General features: G+C 44.1%; 1 protein-coding gene across 12 annotated transcripts in view; it reads right to left on the bottom strand.

Annotated features, from left to right (window-relative positions):
• Positions 1 to 23,654, bottom strand: part of LOC112215327 (receptor-type tyrosine-protein phosphatase mu-like) — a 333,484-nt gene extending 309,830 nt beyond the window's left edge. For 9 of the 12 annotated variants that reach the window (XM_042298786.1, XM_042298787.1, XM_042298789.1 and 6 more), the window contains exon 1: positions 23,117 to 23,654. In XM_042298786.1, coding sequence (XP_042154720.1) covers positions 23,117 to 23,189 — 73 coding nt within the window. In that variant the 5' untranslated portion in view covers positions 23,190 to 23,654. The remainder of the gene's footprint in view (positions 1 to 23,116) is intronic. The other 3 variants (XM_042298793.1, XM_042298794.1, XM_042298796.1) reach the window with 1 other exon arrangement.
• Between the last annotated feature and the right edge of the window lie 686 nt (positions 23,655 to 24,340).

The following is a 24,340-nucleotide window of genomic DNA, read 5'->3' as shown; positions in this document are numbered from 1 at the left end:
GCAGTCATAGTCAGGTCCTGATTGGTCAACAAGCTTATTTGACATAGAAATCCTGGTAGAGAATGAAACGACTGAACAAATGAACAACAAACCAGCACTGCAAGTAAGTGAAATAAATAGGTTTTGATTAGGTTTTACTGGTAATGGGGACATAAGTAAATGCCAACAAAATAACTTTTTGGTCAGTGTGGTGTGTGCGTGTATGTAATCTTTATTTAACTAGGCAAGTCAGTTAATAACAAATTCTTATTTACAATGACGGACCAGACGATGCTGGGCCAATTGTGCGCCGCCCTATGGGACTCCCAATCATGGCCGGTTGTGATACAGCCTTGATTCGAACCAGGGACTGTAGTGACGCCTCTTGCACAGAGATGCATTGCCTTAGACCGCTGCATCCATGTCTGTTTTAACTATTGAAATCTACTAGAATGCTAAAAAGGCTGCTAACATTTGAAAATGTTGGTATAGTTTTTTTTTTTTAGACAAGAAAAATAATGGATATCGGCCAAAAATGTCATATCGGTGCGTCACACATTGACTCTTTTCTACATTGTAGATTAATAGTGAAAACAAACTATGAAATAACACATATGGAATCATGTAGTAAACAAAAAGTGTTATATCTAAATATATTTTAGATTCTTTAAAGTAACCACCCTTTGCCTTGAAGACTTCACTGAATCCCTCCAGCCAATACACAGAGGAAAAATATATGCTCTGATCACACACACCATCTCTCAGACTCCAACCAAACCCCTTTTTTCATCTCTCTGATCCCTTTCAAGGGCAAGAGCGAAGAGACAGGACAAAGTTCACTTGGCAGTTTCTTTCCCCTCGTCCTTTGGTATGAGCTGAAGGGGGATCAACATGATCACCATGGCTCATTTTGTTCGTTCTTGCATGGCTGATTCACTGCCTCCGGGCAAATATGAATCATTTATTACAGAGACTGGGTGGAGCGATAGCAAGCTAGCTACCAGGCACTGGATTCATTCTGCTCTCATGTCGGTCCACTAATTCCTGGGCACTCATGACTGCTATCTGAATAATATGCAAATTGCCCATTCTGCCCAAACCCCCTCCAATGTCCAACCCTTCTCTCATTGGGTTTGGCAGGCGCTGCCCTGCTCCAGCTGGCAAGGACGATACAGGACATAGGGAAAGGGTGGAAGAGCTCCAGCATGGAAGCAAGGAGGGCAATTCCACAGTAACAGCATGATGTGGGACAAAACAACAAAACTAAACAAACATTTACTTGAAGAACAGTGCAGGTGCTAAGTTTGGTAACAGAATGACGGCACAAACCGTTATTTGGTTACCAAACTTTGCATCTGCACTGTTCTTAAAGTAAATGTATTTATATACATAGACTTGTTTAACTTTGCAATCATAGGTTTTTGTTTGTGATGTTATAAAGTGACAAATGTGTCTCAGGATCACTCTGTTACTGTGGAATTGCCCAGGAGCCAAGGGAAGGAGGAACAGGGTTGAAAGGAGTGAAGAAGGAGAGAAGGCCTCAGAAGGCCAGTTGACATTTCACTGATACTTGTGTGGAGGAGATTAGGGAGGGGAGAGAGAGGAGCTGGCTCAGACAGACTACCATCTCCCTCCAATGGGGGCTTTAATGTGTGTGTGTGTGTGTGTCAGGGAGGAGACCCTCAGTGAAGGGGACAATCTGAGATAAACCCTGCCATGGGCCACCTCAGTGTAGACCTTGGCTACAGCGCCCAAAAACTCATTCACCTTTCAGAACTTCGTAAGAGTGGAGCACCACTTACGGTGCTTTAAAAAAATAATGACATAGGTCTGATGTGTAATTTCTTCTAGCATTTTACGGACATGAAGAAGAATGCGTGTCCCCATCAAAAGCAGGCTTGTGAACATAACCACGGAAAACACCATTCCAGTTTGACATGTTGAATATTACATGAAGACAAATCTACAAAAAAACTGAACTTTACACTACCGGCTTAATATCTTATTCCTTCTGGCTGTGCTGTGCGTTCCTATGTTTATGTATGACGTGTTTGTTCTTAGCAGGTTATTAGAGCAGAAAATGGGCAGTTTGGAGTTTGGGCGGATAAGTGGAGCTCGCTGTGGTTTGGAGTCGATATGCCGAAAACGTTCCGCGGACCGGTCCTACCTCCCATCATGCACCTTGTCAGGAGGAACATTCCTCACCTCCCGTCATCCAAAGCGGTATGAGTGGACAAGGGATGGCAGAAGAGGGATGAGCAAGGGAGAAGGGGAGGGACAGGGGAGAGATAGAAAGGTCAGGGCGGGAGAAGGCCGTATAAATAGCAGCAGGCGGCCACCCCGGTCGAGGTGTGTCTGCCATCCATGCGGCGCTTGTCTCCCCTGATCAGTCAGTGTAAGCCAAGACGTGCCACCGTCGGGAGGACACCAGCAGCGCGGATGCTGGTTCTCCTCACCTCACCCCCTCATGTTGGGCAACAGGGCCCTGGGCAACACTAAGTCTGTCAGCTCCCTGCTCCTCCATAAGCACATACACTCCTATGTTGCTCTTATCACACAGCATCAGCACACAGAGAAGAGGAGGATGGAGGACTGGTGGCCTTCTGCCTGACCTGCATGTTGTCTGGAGAGAAAGAACCATCAGAGAGAAACAGAATCCCTCCATCTGACTGGTTTGGGGGGGGGTTGTGTGTCATCACAGCATTCCATATAATTATTCCTTAACTGGGCCTCTTTTGCATTTGATGTTTTAGCAGCGACACCAGTGGTGCTGATGTAAGAAAGGTGTTGAGAAGATGCCAGGAGAGACTTTACATCTGTTCGTTAGAAGGATTTGTTTAAATCGCCTGTCTTGATAAGAAACAATTGTTGGCAGAATGTGTGCAATTAGGATTAAATCATTTAGTGTGTTCATGCGTTAACTCTTCACAGGTCATATAGACAGAAACACATTTCAAAAACTAGCCATATTCTGAAAGTAAACCCGAAGACACAGACAAAATCTATCCAGTTCCCAGATGGGGGACAGGAACACTGGCACACGTCACTGAAGACGGATACATAAATATATTTGAAATCAGATTCACTTGTTCCTTGCTAATCCTCACTTTCACAGATGGCTCCTTATCCCAGACCAGGACGAACCTGAAGACCCCCTGGCTTCAAGACCTCTCACCCATGCTGGGTTTGGGTACATCTGTTGTGAGTAGTAGAAGAGAGGAGTTTAGACATATCATAAATCACTGTAGAGGTAGAATTTTAATTAGTGTAAAGTCAGCTGTTTCCTGTAAGAGGATCAGGCTGTGTGGCGGGCCACTGTGGCTGGGCTCCTCTGAGCGCGTCTTAAAGAGAGATAAGGGGCCTACCACGTGTTCTCGTCATCTCCCCAACAGAAGAGGACCATGATAAACTTTAAATCTGGCCTGGGTTTCTTGAGAATTGATAGATAATTCTTGAGCGGGGGCAGGCTGAATCTAAAAGGGTTTAATCCTGACCTGCTTTGAGTATGGCCTTTATGCTACACACCCAGAAGGATCAAGGGAAAATAGCTTCATGAATAGCAAACAATTATTAAAAAAGGAGTGATTTTAATACAAAACGGTTCCATGATATCCAGCCATTCCCACCACCCATATCCCTTTTGGGAGGGATTCTTAGTCTGGGCGCTTCCTGAGATGTGGGAAGACACGATGCCATGCAAATGTTACAACAAAGTTAGATATTATAGCTGGAAATTCAACCTAGTGATGGATAATGAGACTGATTCTGGGTTCAGTACCTCACATCTCTCGGTGGAGTACGGTGGGTCGATTAAAAAGAGAAATGCGTTCTATAGAGAACAGTCCGCTTGGACTAACTGACCCGACTCATTGACCTACTTTGTCATAAACTCCTCCCACAGGAATTGTCCCTCCCTGCCGTGAACAACGCACTAGGTCCTTCAGGAGTGCACACTACGAGCATAGGGCCCTGCAGCCTCAAATACACAAGGTCTAATCAATACGGCAACAAATGAAGCTGAAGCTCCATAATTTACTTCATTGTGTTCATTCATTATTAAAATCGATTTGTGGAGGGAAATAACTTAAACCACAACTTCTGACCACATCTAGGCACAGTTAAGCAGTGGGGTAGTGGTGCCTGGCAAAGTGGGTATACTCTAATTTAGCAAAAAAAAAAGAAATCAAACATGACCCTCCCGGCGAAACAAATGAAATCGTATTTGTCGCATGTTTCATAGACTAAAAGTGAAATGGAAATTGACCCATAATTAAGCAACAATGCAGAGTTAGAAAGTTAATATAAAATAATGAAAATAGTGACCATGAATGAATACATAACTGAGGTATTTACTGTACATATCTAGGGGTAAAGTGGCTGGTCAACAGGATTGATAGGACAGTCGTGCACTATGGGAAAAATTCAGTTTTCCTTTAGTTTGAGTTCTTAGATTTATCAGGTTTGTACTCTCCAAATCACTCTCTCAAACACACACTTGAAATCGGAAGTTTACATAAACTAGTTTTAATGACTCCAACCCAAGTTTTTCAACCACTTCACAAATTTCTTGTTAAACAATAGTTTTGGCAAGTCGGTTAGGACATCTACTTTGTGCCTGACACAAGTCGGTTAGGACATCTACTTTGTGCCTGACACAAGTCGGTTAGGACATCTACTTTGTGCATGACACAAGTCTGTTAGGACATCTACTTTGACACAAGGAATTTTTTCCACAATTGTTTAACGACAGATTATTTCACTTAAAATTCACTGTCTCACAATTCCAGTGTGTCAGAAGTTTACGTACAGTAAGTTGACTGTGCCTTTAAACAGCTTGGAAAATTCCAGAAAATGGTGTCATGGCTTTAGAAGCTTGTGATAGGCTAATTGACATCATTTGAGTCAGTTGGAGGTGTACCTGTGGATGTATTTCAAGGCCTACTTTCAAACTCAGTGCCTCTTTGCTTGACATCATGGGGAAATCAAAAGAAATCAGCCAAGACCTCAGAAAAAACATTGTAGACCTCCACAAGTCTGGTTCATCCTTGGGAGCAATTTCCAAACGCCTGAATGTACCACGTTCATCTGTACAAACAATAGTACGCAAGTATAAACACCATGGGACCACGCAGCCGTCATTCCGTTCAGGAAGTAGACGCGTTCTGTCTCCTAGAGATGAACATACTTTGATGCGAAAAGTGCAAATCAATCTCAGAACAACAGCAAAGGACATTGTGAAGATGCTGGAGGAAACAGATATGAAAGTATCTATATCCACAGTGAAACAAGTCCTATATCAACATAACCTGAAAGGCTCCAAAATCGCCATAGAAAAAAAAAAAGACTACGGTTTGCAACTGCACATGGGGACAAAGATCATACTTCTGGAGAAATGTCCTCTGGTCTGATGAAACAAAAATAGAACTGTTTGGCCATAATGACCATCGTTAAGTTGAGTCTTGCAAGCTGAAGAACACCATCAACCGTGGAGCACGGGGGTGGCAGCATCATGTTGTGGGTATGCTTTGCTACACTTCACAAAATAGATGGCATCATGAGGGGAAATTATGTGGATATATCGAAGCAACATCAAGACATCAGTCAGGAAGTCAAAGCTTGGTCGAAAATGGGTCTTCCAAATGGAGAATGACCCCAAGCATACTTCCACAGTTGTGGCAAAATGGCTTAAGGACGACAAAGTCAAGGTATTGGAGTGGCTATCAATCCTAAAGAAAATTTGTGGGCAGGACTGAAAAAGCGTGTGTGAGCAAGGAGGCCTACAAACCTGACTCAGTTACACCAGCTCTGTCAGGAGGAATGGGCCAAAATTCACCCAACTGACTGTGGGAAGCTTGTGGAAGGCTACCTGAAACATTTGACCCAAGTTAAACAATTAAAGGCAATGCTACCAAATACTATTTGAGTGTATGTAAACTTCTAACCCACTGGGCATGTGATGAAAGAAATAAAAGCTTAAATAAATCATTCTCTACTATTATTCTGACATTTCACATTCTTAAAATAAAGTGGTGATCCTAACTGACCTAAGACAGGGAATTTTTACTAGGATTAAATGTCAGGAATTGTGAAAAAGTGAAAAACTGAGTTTAGACCTTTTGGCTAGCAGTGTTTCGGTACTGTTCAATGTCATACATGTGATGGTAGAGTTTGCTAAATCAATGTCCTCCCGATTTATATAATGATGATCTGTATCATTGTACCTACTTTGGAGTCAACATTTAAAAATTGGGAAGGATTTCTGGGTAAAGACTTTAGCAATGTTCATTCAAACACCACATGATGACTGAACTGAGCAGCAAAGATTCAACCAAGACTTCGGACCAACATTTTTGAATACCTGGTTGTCATACCAGCGTATTTACTGGTAGATATAAATTGAAACTCCTTTCCTACCAATCTTGTTCTTCTGTGAACTGCTGCACGCTCTTGCTGCCCAAAGATGATATTCCCCTGAAACTAGGCTGAGTGGAGTATGCAGGTGAATATATTTCACATGTTTTTTGTATGATATCATAACCGCCATCGATAAAAGACAGTACTGTGCAGTCTTCATCGACCTGGCCAAGGATTTCGACTCTGTCAATCACCATATTCTCATCGGCAGACTCAGTAGCCTCGGTTTTTCTAATGACTGCCTTGCCTGGTTCTCCAACTACTTTGCAGACAGAGATCAGTGTGTCAAATCGGAGGGCATGTTATCCGGTCCTCTGGAAGTCTCTATGGGGGTGCCACAGTGTTAAATTCTCGGGCCGACTCTTTTCTCATTATATATATCAATGATGTTGCTCTTGCTGCGGGCGATTTCCTGATCCACCTTTACGCAGACGACACCATTCTGTATACTTCTGGCCCTTCTTTGGACACTGTGCTATCTAACCACCAAACGAGCTTCAATGCCATACAACACTCCTTCCGTGGCCTCCAACTGCTCTTAAAACACTAGTAAAACCAAATGCATGCTTTTCAACCGTTCGCTGCCTGCACCCGCACGCCCGACTAGCATCACCACCCTGGATGGTTCCGACCTAGAATATGTGGACATCTATAAGTACCTAGGTGTCTGGCTAGACTGTAAACTCTCCCTCGACTCATATCAAACAACTCCAATCTAAAATCAAATCTAGAATCGGCTTCCTATTTCGCCACAAAGCCTCCTTCACTCACGCTGCCAAACTTACCCTAGTAAAACTGACTATCCTACCGATCCTCGACTTCGGCGATGTTATCTACAAAATGGCTTCCAATACTCTACTCAGCAAACTGGATGCAGTTTATCACAGTGCCATCCGCTTTGTTACTAAAGCACCTTATACCACCCACCACTGCGACCTGTAAGCTCTAGTCGGCTGGCCCGCGCTACATATTCGTCGCCAGACCCACTGGCTCCAGGTCATCTACAAGTCCATTCTAGGTAAAGCTCCGCCTTATCTCAGTTCACTGGTCACGATGGCAACACCCACCCGTAACACACGCTCCAGCAGGTGTATTTCACTGATCATCCCTAAAGCCAACATCTCATTTGGCCCCCTTTCCTTCCAGTTCTCTGCTGCCTGTGACTGGAACGAATTGCAAAAATCGTTGAAGTTGGAGACTTATCTCCCTCACCAACTTTAAACATCTGCTACCTGAGCAGCTAACCGATCGCTGCAGCTGTACATAGTCCATCGGTAAATAGCCCACCCAATTTACCTACCTCATCCCCATACTGTTTTTATTTTATTTACTTTTCTGCTCTTTTGCACACCAGTATCTCTACCTGCACATGACTATCTGATCATATCACTCCAGTGTTAATCTGCTAAATTGTAATTATTTGCCTACCACCTCATGCCTTTTGCACACAATGTATATAGAATCCTTTTTTTAAATGTATTATTTATTTGTTTTTTTTATACTGTGTTATTGACTTGTTTATTGTTTACTCCATGTGTAACTCTGTGTTGCTGTCTGTTTACACTGCTATGCTTTATCTTGGCCAGGTCGCAGTTGTCAATGAGAACTTGTTCTCAACTAGCCTACCTGGTTAAATAAAGGTGAAATGTAAAAAATGATTACTCTATCGTACTACATCACTGATACAGTGTACACCTTCACGACACTACTTTGATACGCATCAGTGGGGATTAAGAAGAGAGTATACGCAATGCCCAATAGAGGGGCTAGAATAGATGAGAGAATTAGACATTCCAATTAGGATCTGGCTAAAAATACTTGAATCCGTTCTAGAACCCATTGTCCTTTATGGGTCTGGGGTCCGCTCACCAACCAAGATTTTCACAAAATGGGACAAACACCAAATTGAGAGACTGCTTGCGGAATTCTACAAAAACAAATATCCTCAGTGTACAACGTAAAACACCAAATAATGCATGCAGAGCAGAATTAGGCGGATACACGCCAATTATCACAATCCCAAAAAAAGAGCAGTTAAATTCTACAACCCCCTAAATGGAAGCAATTCCAAACCTTCCATTACAAAGTCATCACCTACAGAGAAATTAACCTTGATAAGAGCCTCATAAACAACTGGTCCTGGGGCTCTGTTCACAAACACACCCCACAGAGCCCTAAGACAGCAACACAATTAGACCCAATCAAATCATGAGCAAACAAAAATAATTACTTGACACATTGGTAAGAATTCAAACAGATCAAATCTAGAATGCTATTTGACCCTAAAACAGAGAGTACAGTGTCAGAACACCTGACCACTGTGACAGACCCAAAAATAAGGAAATCTTTGACTATGTACAGACTCAGTGAGCATAGCCTTGCTGTTGAGAAGCCACCGTAGGCAGACCTGGCTCTCAAGAGAAGACAGGGTATGTGCACACTGTCCACAAAATGAGGTGGAAAAAGAGCTGCACTTCCTAACGTCCTGCCCAATGTATGACCATATTAGAGACACCTATGTCCCTCAGATTACACAGATCCACAAAGAATTTGAAAACAAACACAATTTGGATAAACTCCTATCTATTGGGTGAAATACTGTACCACAGTCTGCAATCACAGCAGCAAGATTTGTGACCTATTGCCACAAGGGCAATGAGTGAAGAACAAACACCATTGTAAACACAACCCATATTTATGGTTTATTTATTTTCCCTTTTGTACTTTGGACTATTTGCACATCATAACACTGTATATAGACATAAAATTTGAAATGTCTTTATTCTTTTATTTAACTTTTGTTAATTATCTATTGCATTTGCTATGGCAATGTAAATATATGTTTCCCATGCCAATAAAGCCCTTAAATTGAGAGCGAGAAAGAGAGCAAGGAAGAAAACTTGAGAGAAAAAGTGAAACGAGAAAGGATTTCCTCTCCTTACTCCTCTAGAATCTGTGACTCCAGCAGCACAGGGCTGATTCATCATCAACCCTGGATTGTGCTTCCCCCGAATTAAGGTCACAAAATGTACGATCACATAAAATATATTTTACAATATTTCTGATGTAAGCCTAATTGGAGGTATTGCCAGCTTCCACATATAAAATCTAAACTCTCAGCAGGCAATGCATGGCGACCGACAGTAGCATGGGACACCAAAGCCTACAAGTTTAATTAGTCTGAGACAGTTTAATAAAAAAAGTGTACTGTGCATCCATCTAGCTAGTTTAGGGCACTACTGCCATTCATTCCATCAAAAGGAAAAGCAGATATGAAATATTGGGGAAATGTTGATGCCCGGGAGTGAAATCAGGTCACCAAATGTGATTGTTAACCACTCTACTCTCCCACCCGATGAGCTCATGTCTAATGGTCTGATATCATCTCGGTTTCTGTTTGCCCTGACGTTCTGTTTCCTTTGGCTCTGCTTCCTGTGTCTCCCCCTGCCACCCAACCCGATCACACTGAGCTCACCAGGAAACGCGGGATGGACCAATCAGCGCCCTGCCCTTTCTCCCTGCCACTTCCTGTGTGGCTGGAAACTATGACAAGAGGAGCCAGAGATGTCGCAGGTGCTGACTCACACCCATCCCCACTGGGGGAAAGAGTGTTTTAGGGGAGCTACGAAGCAGCAGTGAGGACTGCTGTAAAGTGGGCCTAACCAGCTGTGCTTTAATAATGTCTGAGTTGTGTATTAACGCTGCTCCATGCTGGCTGACAATGCGTCACTCAGTGTGACGCGTGAATATATATCCACTGTGATGCCAGAAGATGGATCTTAAAGCCTCCCACTCAAAGGTGTGTTTGTGTGTGTGGGGGGGGGGGGGTGATAGATGGCATCTCTCCACAGGGCATCTGATCCTGCCAGGCACACACCAGGTGGGAAAACGCTGTGAACATGCTCTCACACACACACACCCTGTCCGGAAGAGGTCAAGCAAGACGCCGCTGGCGTCTATGATGAAAACCTGGGTGAGGATTCCTCTATCTGCCGCTTTGTTTGGAGGGGAGAGAAGAGTGATATTCCCCTGGTGAAGCAGTTAGAAGGTCATCACAGAAGGCCAGCAGGCAGAGGGGAGGGTCAGACGCACCAAAGACCTCGGTCTCCATCTCTCTACCCAGGCAGTACCACAGCTGGAAGGTCCCCCACTATCACCCATGGATCCATTGAGGACCTGCCTGGTATGAGTATTGTTGGAGGGGCTGGAGGTACAGAATTCTGTCAAGCTATGGAGGCCTGGGTTGTGACAACCTCTGTGCCTTACGAGAGAGAGAGGGGCGGAGGAAAGGTCTGGTCTTTGTGCCAGGGAAGAAAGGAGCGCGCCAGAAGGTTAACAAGAAAGAAAGGAGAGACAGAAAAAGAGAGAGCGAGAGCAAGAGGAGCGCTTGTGAAGTCACTGACTGGCATGAAGGGTCAGAGTTGAGATAAAAAAGAATGGAGGCCTCTGATTGGGTAGTTCAGTAGAGAGAAGGGAGGCCTCTGATTGGGAAGTTTAGACAGAAGTAGTCGAGAAGCCAGGAGAGAAGAAATGAGCATTTTGAGATTACCACTCCCTAATGGACTGTTTTATTTCTGTGAGTCAGATCACACACAGCAATGCGTCTGCGCTACTAGTCCTATGTGGTAGACCCATCCAGACCTCAGGAACCACCCAGACATTAGGCTTCTCGGTGAGTGCATTCTACCTGTAGCATAGTGCTCCAAACACAGGCCAATATGTTGGGAGCCTGCTGGGATAAATCATTACAACAAGACATGCTAATCAATAGGTATGTAGAGAGAGTATCGACTCAGGGGAAGGAACGTCTGTGTGACCCCAACTCATTCAAGCAGATAGGATGAAGAGAACATCAGAACCAGATCCTCAGCCTCTATAGTCACAACCGGTCCCTAGACCTCACCACCTAGTGTGGCAGCGTTCAGGTCATACTGCGGCAATAATTACAGACCGGTCTGTTATTATGTTCCCACAAACGTAAGGGGGAGAAAAAAAATGAACTCGCGAACGCTGCCCTTCTCTTTCGGAGCTCTTTCTTTCCTCTGTGCAGCGGGCAGCATAAGTGCTGTACTGTCATGTTCTCGGTGCCTGACGCCACGCGTCCCCTCGGCAATTTACATGTCAGGATGACATGGTGGCCTGCAAAAATGCATTCCACTGTGACTCCGGGATGGAGAGGGCGGGGGTTTAGGTTGGTGGCGTGGGCGATAGCGGGCACGGCACCCGTGAAAAAGCGGGTGAAGGCGGGCAGCCTCACATCGACATGTCCCTGCCATGCCACACAGAGATCCATAAAGAGGAACAATTAGAGCTGCCAGGGTGACAGGGACTCAGGGGAGTGGAAGTGCCATTGTCTGCTGCCACTCTGGGTGGCACGGTGCCAGCCTCTCCGAGGGAACCTGCCGGCACCCTGGCAGCAATTAGCCGTCACACAGATTCATTAAAGATGTGAGCGTAACCTCCCCGACGACTCACACATCTGTTTTAAAGCTAGTCAGTGAGGTATGTAATAGTACAGCTATCCGTGGCTGGGACAGCATGATCTAAATCACAGCAGAGGAGAGCGGAGTGGGAGGACTGTTGAACTGCCTGCCTAGTACACTACATGGAGGAAACTATCCAAAGTGATTGCACTGAGAGTTATTTCAGGAGACCTACGCAGGGATAATGTGGCTTCAATTGCCAATTGTCTAACTATATACAAAACACGCTTCTAAAAAGCATATAGAATGTCTGTGTACCGCCATAAACATTGATTATATAACCATTCAAATGATCTAAGGTGGTTTTTCTAGGATTGCGTTGCTCCCTGCTCAACATCCTTCCACAGTGTCAGAACATAGGGAAGATATTTGTTTACACTGGAAAAGTGAGACATCAAGAAACATCCAGAGCTCTAAGTGGGCTTCTGAGTGGTGCAGTGGTCTAAGGCACTGCATCTCAGTGTTTGAGGCATCACTAGACACCCTGGTTCAAATCCAGGCTGTATCACAACCGCGCGTGATTGGGAGTCCCATAGGGCAGTGCACAATTGGTCCAGCGTTGTCCAGGGTAGGACGTCATTGTAAATAAGAATTTGTTCTTAACTGACTTGCCTAGTTAAATAAAAGGTTAAATCCAAACAAACCCCAAAATATCTAATGCCACTAGGATGTCACACCAAGCCTGAAGTCTGTAGGAAAACAGCCCAGTCTCCCTGTAAGTAGGGAGGGGTGGGGGGAGCGATGTGCTCTAAGGTCTTATGATGGTCAGGTGAAAAGGAGAGGGCTTTTCTCCACTACCCAGGAGCTTAAGAGCAGGATTAAGATGAGGGAAATTAATGTGAACAGGAGAAGAAAAAGGATTTTCACTTCTCCCCTCCTTTACTAGAGAACAGAGAAATAGCCAGGTGGGGAGGAGAGACACATGGCCTGGAAATCCAGGATAGAGAAGAGAGAGAACAAGAGCGACAGAGAGAGAGAGCCTGATGCCTGCGCCTATCAGTGTCTAGGCCTTTGCACCTCGCTAAGAGCTTTAACAGGAGCCGTGGCGGGGAGGGAGAGACCTCCACACACACACACTCACAAGTCCACTGAAGGTAGAGGGCCTGGAGGAGGGAGGAAGGGAAAGGAGGGGTGCACAGAGTTATGAGGGAGTAAATGGTCCCAGGGGGAAGAGAAGACCTGGAATGTTCTACTGCTGTTTCCTGGTGAGAGGGGGCGGTGGGTTAGAACAGAGGGTGCTTGAAATGTTTGTCACATTCCGTCAGCCAGGTCTTTAGAGGTCTCTGAATAACGTATTGAACAGAGCAGACCATGTCGCAGCCTAAGTGTGTGGTTGGACATACATGTTCAGTCGTGTGCACGTTGAGGTGTGTGTGCAGTGCATCTATATTTGTCTGCGTGTGTCAATTCATTGACTCCCGTGTCTCCGTCTCTGCCCTATTAGGCGAGAAAGGCCGGTTTTGCTTTCATCCGTTCATGCTTGAAAGCCACTTAAGAAATCTGACAACAAAACGCTCTGGTTGCACTAATCCATCTCCCTGGGTGAGGGGAATTATAGCTAAACACATATCTTCATTATCTTCCTGGGTGAGGGGAGGTAAACACATGCCTTCATTATCTTCCTGGGTGAGGGGAGGTAAACACATGCCTTCATTATCTCCCTGGGTGAGGGGAATTATAGCTAAACACATGCCTTCATTAGCCCCCCGGGTGAGGTAAACACATGCCTTCATTATCCCCCCGGGTGAGGGGGGAGGTAAACACATGCCTTCATTATCCCCCCGGGTGAGGGGAGGTAAACACATGCCTTCAGAATCCCCCAGAACATGCCTCCAGAATCCCCCCGGGTGAGGGGAGGTAAACACATGCCTTCATTATCCCCCCCCGGTGAGGGGAGAAAAACACATGCCTTCATTATCCCCCCCGGGTGAGGGGAGAAAACACATGCCTTCATTATCCCCCCCAGGTGAGGGGAGAAAAACACATGCCTTCATTATCCCCCCAGGTGAGGGGAGGTAAACACATGCCTTCATTATCCCCCAGGTGAGGGGAGGTAAACACATGCCTTCATTATCCCCCCCAGGTGAGGGGGATTATAGGTAAACACATGCCATCATTATCCCCCCCAGGTGAGGGGAGGTAAACACATGCCTTCATTATCCCCCCCAGGTGAGGGGGATTATAGGTAAACACATGCCTTTTGCCTTGCTCCATCTCAACACAATATTCTCCTATGCTAAAGGATTATGCCCAATCCTCTCTGGATTGCTGCACACCTAGCTCTGTAAAATGGTTATAGAGGGGTGGTGGGGGAAAGAGGAGAGAGCTTATTAGTTTGCAGTGGTTTTAGTTAAAGTCGAGTTAGCGGAAGCTAGCAACAACAAATCCTCAGTCTACCCCAGTGATGCCCCATCTTGAAAGGTTGGGTTGGGAGCGGTCTGGGTTTAGATGTGCATCAGGTGAGGAGGAGAGAGTTTACTGCCTGCTGGGTTCTCTTTGGAGGCTGTGGTGTCAACACTTCACGGAGGGGGGGGGGACACCACGGTGTAGAAAACTAGTGGGGGATGGGGGGGGTTTCTACACTGTCTCTGCACTATATCACCAAGTCAGTGAAACACTCCCTGGAATGGAGACGGAACATAATTGCCTCTGATACAGAATGCTGTTAATGCAGCACCCAGTGCTGGCTGGTACTGAACAGATTTAACTGTTGATGTGCCAGGTGGGATTCAACAGGCTACTAGGCCAACAACCCGCCCCCACCACCCCATGAGAAATACACTGAACGGTGACACCACACTGTGAAAGCATAGTGCCATATCTCTTCCAAGACATCCATGAAAGGGGCTCCTGGCATTAGAGCTCACCCCAGATGAGGTGATGTGTAGCAGGCTTGACAGGGCTGGGTGTGAGGGGGTTAGTCCTGAAGGAGCAGTGAGGGATGCACTGATGTGATGACTGTAGTAGCAGGTCTGGCAGTGCTGAGCTGGAGGCGCCCTCGTTACTGTAGTACACCTGGACAAGCCTGTTAATGCAGTGCCCCTGGACAGGCCTGGGGCTCAGTGGCTCCGCTTCCTGCCACCAGCCCTGCCTGCCTGAGTGATCGTCTCTCTGCTTCCCTGCCTCCTACCCTATTCCCCTCGCTGACTGTATGAGCCCTGCCTGCCTTCCCATCTGCCAATCTTCCAGCCCACTGTAATGCAAAGCTCTTTCTCTGCCTGGCTTGAAGCAGTTTCTTTAAGACCCAGCCGCCCCCCTGTATGTCTATAAGACTGTGCTACCGTGCCAGCAAGCCAGTCAGGCTCCAATATCCCAGCTTGGCAGCAAGAAGGGTCAACCTACCATATGAACAGTCATCCATCTTAGTGAATCACCAGAGCGCATCAATCCGTTCTGATATACCTTTTGTGCAATACTGAGAAAAACTCACAAAAAACATTTGGACGGCAATAGTCACTTTCTTTTGCTGTTTAGTAGGAGGATTAGGGCATTCGAAAAGCAAAACTTGAGGATGAAGAAAACAAGTTGTTTGCCACACAGTGTGTTTTTAGACTGATCTGAAAACCAAGCAGTAACTATTAACGATTTGGATTCAATTGGATTTTGGCCATTTGAGATTAGCCTGGTTTGTCCTTTTTCGGGGGGCTAATTTCATGCTCTCTCAGTGAACCTCATGGAGCCACCAGCAAGGTAATGAACCGGTGGCGGAGCTGGGTTGGTTATCATGGACTTCTACTGTGGGAAATCAGATGGAAGACTTCTCCTCCATTACAACTAGTTTGTCATGAATTTGTTGGGTATGAGGGAAAATCCAGAAAGTTACAGTAGACAAACAAAACCCTTCCACTTCCCACAGGAGCCAAGCTGTCCAGAACCTAGCAGTGCTGCCACTACAGTACTGTATGTATCCCTCTCTAAGTTCCCCTATTCATCATGATATGGTTTCCTCTAGGGTGTACGTCTGGAATCCATATGGAGATTAAGTTGATGAATGGTTTGCTGGAGATTTGGAAAAGCATTTCCGTGCTGAAGTCTGTTCTAAACAAACTATGAAGCTGCAGAGTCGATATCATTGCTACGATCTTGATTTAGTAAGATAAGTCTAAAAAACACTGGAAGAAGACTTTTCAGGCAGATTAAGTATCCATCAACATGAGGTTATAGTCTACATGTATTTTCTGTTGCAAATGGGAAAGTAATCTCTTTAAAAAGAAAGGCCTGACCAGCTTAGGTTTTGCCCAACTTCAGAACTAGTCTAGCCCTTATAAGAGTCACACTGCTCTAACTTTAAGCGTTCTGTTAACATTGCACAACCCACTTGGGGCTCGTCGAACGCTGAAGTTTCTTGAACCCCCCCCCCCAGACATTGACCCAAATATTTGCCACGCTCATAAACACACCCTGAAATGACAACACCGAAGCCAACACGAAGTCTCGACCACACACTCACATGTAAATACATGCAGGGAGATGGGCCTAAATCCGCCGTCACAAGATCAATGTCCCTTTACTGCCACTTCATTTAATACTCCATTTCCTTAGAGTTGGCATTAGGTATGTATCGAGTCTAACTCCACACTTAACGTATTACCCACTTATGAATATTTACAGTTGCAATATAGGTTAAGTACCTTTCCCCGGGGGTAAAGAGAGTGTCTGTCCCCGTCGGGCAGCATATGCTGTTCACATATCCAAATCCCTCAGCACTTCTCCCCATTAATGCCTGTGATGTTTTAATGGCTTTCTGTTTCATCTCCCAGTTAAACTCACACAGACATTATAGTAAAGCAAGGCAGCACTTGTGAACAACCTCAGAGGACAGCTATTAAAAGATCATTTTGATAAAGAAGGAATTACAATACATCAAAATATTTACACGCCTCCCCTTTGAACACATATTTGAGAAGTTCTGAGAATTTCCAGAAGCATTCCTACTGCTTCCTGCACTATGTGGAATCCACTCAACTAGGAGTCAGGAGAAGGAGAGTATGCATTGTGCATATTTCAGTGTATTCCAGTCAATGTTAAATCTGCATCTTAAAACACAATGTTAATTCATTAGAATCCTTCGGTGAGGAGGCTACGACTAAGGAGAGTTTTTTTTGGTGCCCACCACAGATTATAATTTAGGAGACACATGAATTCCTCTGACCTGTAGAGAGATGTTGTCTGGTTGCCGGGTGTATTCTTAAACAGTATCCAGTGGCTTATTGTAATGTGCTGGTCTGGATTTAATATGGGCATGTGTTGAGACATGCCCGGCTGGCCATAGGGCGGTTTGTGTGCGCCAACATTATTTAGTACAGTGGGCCGATGACCCTCATTATCAATGAATCCCTCTAAGATCTTGCTGACTGTACTTGCACACTCATACCTCAATGTTTCGCTTGTGGCGTTTGTCAAAACGCCTCTTCCCTATCGTGCTACAGTTTTTAGACTCCTGCTAAATCTTATTTGTAGAAGTTCTCTGACCACTTGAAGACATGCAGGCCCCGACAGTGGTTTAGCGTGTCTTTAAGATCAGCCTCAAAACAAATCGTAAGTAGTAGAAGAGCTTTGACTGCTTCTCATAGGAGCGGTTTCTTCTTTAAGACACACAGTCAAACGTTTGGACACAGCTACTCATTCAAGGGTTTTTCTTTAAAATGTTACTATTTTCAACATCGTAGAATAATAGTGAAGATATCAAAACTAGGAAATAACACATGGAATCATCTAGAAACCAAAACAAAAAGTGTTAAACAAATCAAAATATATTTAATATTTAAGATTCTTTAAAGAAGCCACCCTTTGCCTTGATGACAGTTTTTCACACTAAGCCCTAAAACCTCATGTAAAGATCCAACAGATTTTAACACCACGTGGACAGAGCTTCAACAAGAGCTGTTGCTGCTTCCCGCCCCTGTCTGTGTTTCCAGTGGGTCCCAGAGAGATGACAGTTTCAATGAGACCACACACTGACGGGACAATTAATACCATTAAAATGTTCCTCCTTGAGCCAGTCTTGCCCTGGTCAGGGCCATGACACTCATCTCAAAACTGGGTAAACCTAAATTGGCTTAAGAAGGCCGAGAGACCAGTCTGTGAAATATTAAAGTCATATGATTTATGTTTGACAACAGGACAAAGAGGTGGAACGCTTCAAGGAGGCTGCGCTGTGGCAGAAGGCACTAAGATTCTCAAATAAAAGCAACATGGGAGCAGAATTATTGTGATATTTTCAGAAAAATGTTCAGAAAAAAATACTGCAAGATGAATATCTAGGGTAAACCATGAAGGCCACACACAGCTTGGCTATTTTGTTTCATCAGTCTCACTAAATCGCTGACTCTTTACTGTTGTTAAGATGCCTCATTAAACCTTTCTGATATGGACAGAACCCTGGACAAAGGGGATGATGAATGTAACAAACTATCACTAATAGGGCGGACTTCACACTCCAGAAAGCCGCAAATGTAAAATCAACTGCCAAACAGTTAATCATGCCGCAGAGCTAAAGACCAGCGCGTACGTAGTGTTGCCCCTTTCAACATCCCCAATTAATGTGACTAATAAAGATCCATTCAAAAACAGCCCTTCTGCTTGCTTTACAATAAATAACAGCAGCATGAGCGAGAAATGAGGGAAATAATTATAAAGTCATTAAAAATATATATATTTGGCACTACATGGTCCATGCAAATATATATACCTTCCACATTGAGCAGAGACAGAAATAAGTGACAGGGATTAGCACTGGGCATCATGGTTTGGAAACAAAACACACCTGAGAAATAAAATGGCTTCATGGGAGAGTTCAGGGGGATCCAAGGATATCGCAGCAGTAGACAAACTATGCCGATACCCTATACTGAATCATTACCTGATGTTTAGGCCATGCTAAAGCAGAGGTGGTACCCTATACTGAATCATTACCTGATGTTTAGGCCATGCTAAAGCAGAGGTGGTACCCTATACTGAATCATTACCTGATGTTTAGGCCATGCTAAAGCAGAGGTGGTACCCTATACTGAATCATTACCTGATGTTTAGGCCATGCTAAAGCAGAGGTGGGCCCCATTTCCTTTAGAAAACCTCTGGGCAGGTAAGGGGGGGGGGGTGCATTTCGCAAACTTCCTTTTGTGACTGAAAGTAATTGTCGTTCCTATTAGATCAGAGGAAAATTAACTCCGCTCATGCCTGAGAAGAACACCGTGGCCCCATACTGTTAATGACCCGTAATGACGACGCCACAGTGCCACAGATGCAGGATGACAGTAATGGAGAGATTTGCCTGCGGTCATACTCATATATCCAAGGCAGAGAGACTGGGAGAGGAGGAGGGAGGAGCTGCAGCAGTGTGGGCTACTCACCTGCCCCCCTTCCTGTAACCTGGTTCCCCTTCCAGAAAAACAACATGCAAGGAAGCAGGAACAAAAAAACAGCCTATCCCCCAAGTAACAACATCCTAGTAACAGTAGCGGCCCTGTGCTGATGGCTTGGAAGTGGGGCAGGGTTGGTCCTTGGTGAATTAATTAGCCGTTTTCCTGAGCGCCTAGACTGACTCAGTCACCTACAAAGGCCTCTAGCGAAATTCAGTAAACCCCATTATCCATCAGGAATTATGAATACGTAAATCATGCGAGAGCTTCTTTTAATCTCAGCAGTTCATTAAACCTGACGGGTATGCAGTGCAAATCGCTGACTGGACCACCTGGCCTCTATTGCCCTCACTGTATAGGCATGCTGGCTGATTCATGGGTTTTCCTGCCCATTTCCCTGTGTGTCCGGCTGTACCCCCCCCTCCAGAAGGGCCGAGTTTAATTAAAGAGGGTCCTGTTTGCTCAGCATCTCTTTCAGAGTCACATCTAATGGGTAATTATACTGTCTGTACACAATTACTTTAAACCAAAACACTGGCCGGCCCCTTGCCCTCCCTGGCCTGAGCATAAAGACACCTCACTTCTACTAGGGTAGTGTTCATTAGGCACAAAACGGAAGAACCGAGTTAAACGAGAAAGCACTGCCTGAACTTGTTCGGTTTTCTGCAGTGAGTAGGGGGGGGTGGGGGGGCAAGGGGCCGGCCAGTGAAATTGCAAGGTACCACCTTGCAATTTCATGGAAGACTTTCTTTGTGTCAAAAGAGCTGGGTATGTATGACAGAAACACAATAGTGGACATTAATAATACCAGTTAATTACTTACGGTGTGTTATTATCATTATGAGGGCAACTATTCCATCTTGGGATGGCTGTGGAGATTTTAATTTCATTCTCCACTGGTGCAGATAGCTCAGCAGAGCTCCATCTGTCTGGGCTGTATGTGAACAACCACTAACTCTATTACAGTTTCTATAGAGAGCTACTTGACTGGTTATACTTTGTGTGCTGGGAGTCTGTCTTAAAGACAAATCATTTTAAAGTGGATAGTTGAAAAGAGGCGAGAGACAGCAACAGTCCACAGAAAGGCTGTGTGGCCAGGTCCAAGGAAGAAGAACTATGAGCATTATGCAGCGTATACTAAAAGGTCTGCAGCTCGGCACATTCAAAATATAGATATTTATAGCAGTGAATGGACGGAAGAAACAGTGCAGGGAGATCATCAGACCATCTGGGACAGCCAGAGGATATCCTGGGTTTCATGGTCACACAAGACACAATAACGCAACCCAGAATGCATTAGGGTCACTCCAGCCAGGCCCTGTGCGGTGTCCATCATCATCTTGATGATGTTTGCCTTGATTGACATGTACTGTAGCCTGATCTCCCATACCTACCGTGTATCATTCAGCGCATGTCTATGGGCTTCTACAAAAGTGAAGTGTGGTAGCCTATGTCTAACTTCCCATAGACAACTAACTCGAGTGATGCAAGCAGGGAATTGCAATGCAACAGCCTTAAATTAATATCTCCTTGCATGGTTGCCACCAAGGATCAGGAATGCATGCAGGCAATGTGATTGTAACTACTGAACATTTTGGGAGAACAACAACTGCAGCCACTTTTTAATTAGTTTGTTCGCAATCATTTTTACATTAAATAAAAAGGCTCTTAATTTGCATGTGTAATTCCATCACTGCTTTGTTACTCCCTGATTGGCAAGTAAACAAAATAGTTATTTACATTCCATTAGAAATAATTTGTTTAGCAAATATTTGCCCGTTTGTGTTTTTTAATATTGGTGGCGGAGGAAAAAGTTATTGGATGAGGTTGTGGACCAAATCCTGAGCCTCAAGAGATCCCTTGTGTGGAGGGTTCTGTATGTACGATGCTGCCACCATCAGGCATTACACATAAAGGCATTGAGAGGCAGAGAGAGGGACAGTTTCACAGTCCCACATCTATTCAAGAATCTAGTAGGAAGGCTACTTACATGCAGAACAACTGGGAAAAAACACATTGGTTACTGATGTAGATAAATAGCATACTGTCTAAAAGTGCATTTTTATTACATGAAATTGTCATTTTTGCATGGAAACAATTACGATAATAGATGTGTCTGGCTCATTCAATTAGAATACAAATAAATGTGAGTGAGAACTTCCTTCAATTGCTCCTATTCAAGATTTTATTTAGTCTACTTTAAAATTTCAACAACTTTGTATAGCCCCATATAAAGTTGTTTAAATTAAACTTCATAAAGACTTGAGTAAATAGGCCAGTTAGTTTGCATAATACATTAGGGGAAAATAAGCTAAACACATTCAGAGATGTTTGACTAAGAAAGCAAAATGCACCAACCAATGCATTTGCTAAAATGTCATTCTTCAGACAAATACCGAAAACACTTTTCATGACATTGAACTAAACAACCATCATCATTCTCCCATGTAAAACTAAAGACAATACACCAATGCTTAACATGTGGGATCAGGGCCGGATTACCTAACAGGCATGCAGGGCACATGCCCCAGAGCCCACAAACTCCAGGGGGCTTCTAACCAAATAATTGTTTGTTTGTTTGTTTTATGGGGTGGCGTTGGGAGGCCCCCCCTAGATAGTTTATCATATGCTATCTAGAATTGTAGGAAAATAGCTATAAAAACACCACATTTCTCTCACCCATGGTAAAAAGTGTAGAATGGCAAGAAATGTACTTTAAAAGCACAACATGAATACAAAATATGTTTTAATGCTGTCCCGAGTGGTGCAGTGGTCAAAAGCATTTTATGTAGATGTCACTCCACTCCCTGGTTCGAATCCAGGCTGTATCACATCTGGTCACGATTTGGAGTCCCATAGGGCGGTGCACAATTGGCCCAGCATCGCCCGAGTTTGGCCGGGGTAGGCCGTCATTGTAAATAACAATTTGTTCTTAAACTGACTTGTCTAGTTTAATAAACAAATTTAAAATATATATAATAAAATACAGTTACATGCTTCCAATGAAGTTCAGATGAGCCACAATCAAACACAATCAAATCTAGATCATACCAAAGCATCTGTATAACAATCCATAAGATAGATCTCCACAACTGCCAAGCCCTTCACTGTGGCATGTTGCCAATATGCAGTGACACTACAATATAGTTATTCTACGCTAAATGACAGTCTATAACAAGAAGCAGAAATAGGAAGTTCGGTTATTAGACTTCGATTGCTTAAAATAGATTAGCATATATAAAAAGTAACGGTTTGCTTTGATAAGGTCTTCAAAGATGTCCTAACTTTTCAGAGAAGTCGGTGTCAGTCTGACAGTCACCCAACTTGAAACCGACGTGAAATTGACCGCATCAGAAAAATATATATACAAAGTAGCGCATTGAACTCTTCAACAACTATAGTGGTTATGGATGATAGAAATAATTTCCAAAGTATTCTCCAGCCACAATCCAAAATGGAAGAGAATCTCGACATTCTGCTACACTGTATTTGGTCAAAGAGCGTACCACAGTGCTGACTACATTATAAAAGTTTCAAATGAGCTGGGCTAGGGCACATCGGTCTGTTTGAACTACCTGAACAGATCTATTTACTGATGGACAAGGGGACATTAAAACAACCATATACAAACTCGCCATAAGCTAATTTTCCTGGCAAACAATGAAATTGTAGCCCAAGTAACATACACAGGATCTTCGGCAGAAAACGTGTAGTATTAGGTTGAGACAGACACTGGACTGCCCTCCAGACAACTTCGGAATGCGTTCTTCTACAGAGAGCGCAACGCACCCGTTATAGCCTACTAGATTAGGCTACTTAAAATTAATAGGTCTTTGCACAACAAACAAAATACACTACACAATAAATGACGAGCCTTACCTTTGAATACTTCTCCTCGAACTGTAAGGAATAAGCTTCCCGCAGCAATGAGACAAGTTAAAAGTCTTTCCATTGCGGGAGAGTATCGCGAACGTAACCCCCAGCTCCGGGGTAAGAATCTATTCTACTCTTCCGCTCTGACAGAGGAAAATATTCCGTTTTTACAGCTAACGTGCCCGGTAATGGGAGTGTTCCCCTGTCTGTCTTTCCCTACTTGGTTACTTGTGCATCTTTCAAGCGGCTCCGCTCCGGTAGTGACTTGCTGGCTGCCTGGCGGTAACTAACGTCACAGCGAACACAGAAAAGCTCAAGACACTGCGCGCTCCAATAGAGGTGTCGGTATTCAGACGGAGTGACTTTGGTTTTCTTTCATACTTTCATCCAAAATGTGCTAGAATTCTTGCTGGAAATACGGAACGATAGACATTTCACATGCAAATACGTTTGTTTATTTTATTCTAGCCTATATCTACGTTTTAAACTGTGGAGTCAAAGTTTCAGATTGTTGTTTCCGACCCGGTTTGATACAGCTGTAGATGATAAAGACGGGGAGGGGCATCATTTAAAGTCAACTGTGAAGATTCCCAATTAGGGTCCGAATTTGAGCCTCCTTGCATCATCATATTGCTTCACAGTTAATTGAGTTTCTTATGTCATTAACAGCATTGCTATTAATGGGGGGGCGACTTATACATAGCATAACATAACTGCAATTTGAGCTTTTTGTCTCAATGCAAATAAATATACTACGGTAATATCTCTGACCACCTTGTTATGGTGTTGTGATTACAGGTAGAGTTGAATATTTTCCAGGTATTTTACAAATGTTCCTGTCTGAGAATAAGTCAATTCTCCCAGGTAAACCGGTATTTCCCGCCATGACCGGAAGTGTCATTCAGAAGTATTATATTTTTGTTTTGTTTAACCAGGCAAGTCTGTTAAGAACAAATTCTTATTTACAATTACGGCCTATAGAAAGCCAAAATGCTCCTGTCGGGACCAGGGCTGGGATTGAAAATACAAATTTAAAATAAAAATATAGGACAAAACACACATCAAACAAGAAAGACAACACACACCACATAAAGAGAGACCTAAGACAACAACATAGCATGGTAGCAACACAACATGACAACAACATGTCAGCAGCACAACATGGTAGAAGCACAAAACAGGATACAAACATTATTGGGCACAGACAACAGCACAAAGGGCAAGAAGGTA

Source organism: Oncorhynchus tshawytscha, linkage group LG16 (genome assembly GCF_018296145.1).
Source record: "Oncorhynchus tshawytscha isolate Ot180627B linkage group LG16, Otsh_v2.0, whole genome shotgun sequence".
NCBI classification, from domain to species: domain Eukaryota; kingdom Metazoa; phylum Chordata; class Actinopteri; order Salmoniformes; family Salmonidae; genus Oncorhynchus; species Oncorhynchus tshawytscha.
This window is presented reverse-complemented; position numbering and strand designations above follow the sequence as displayed.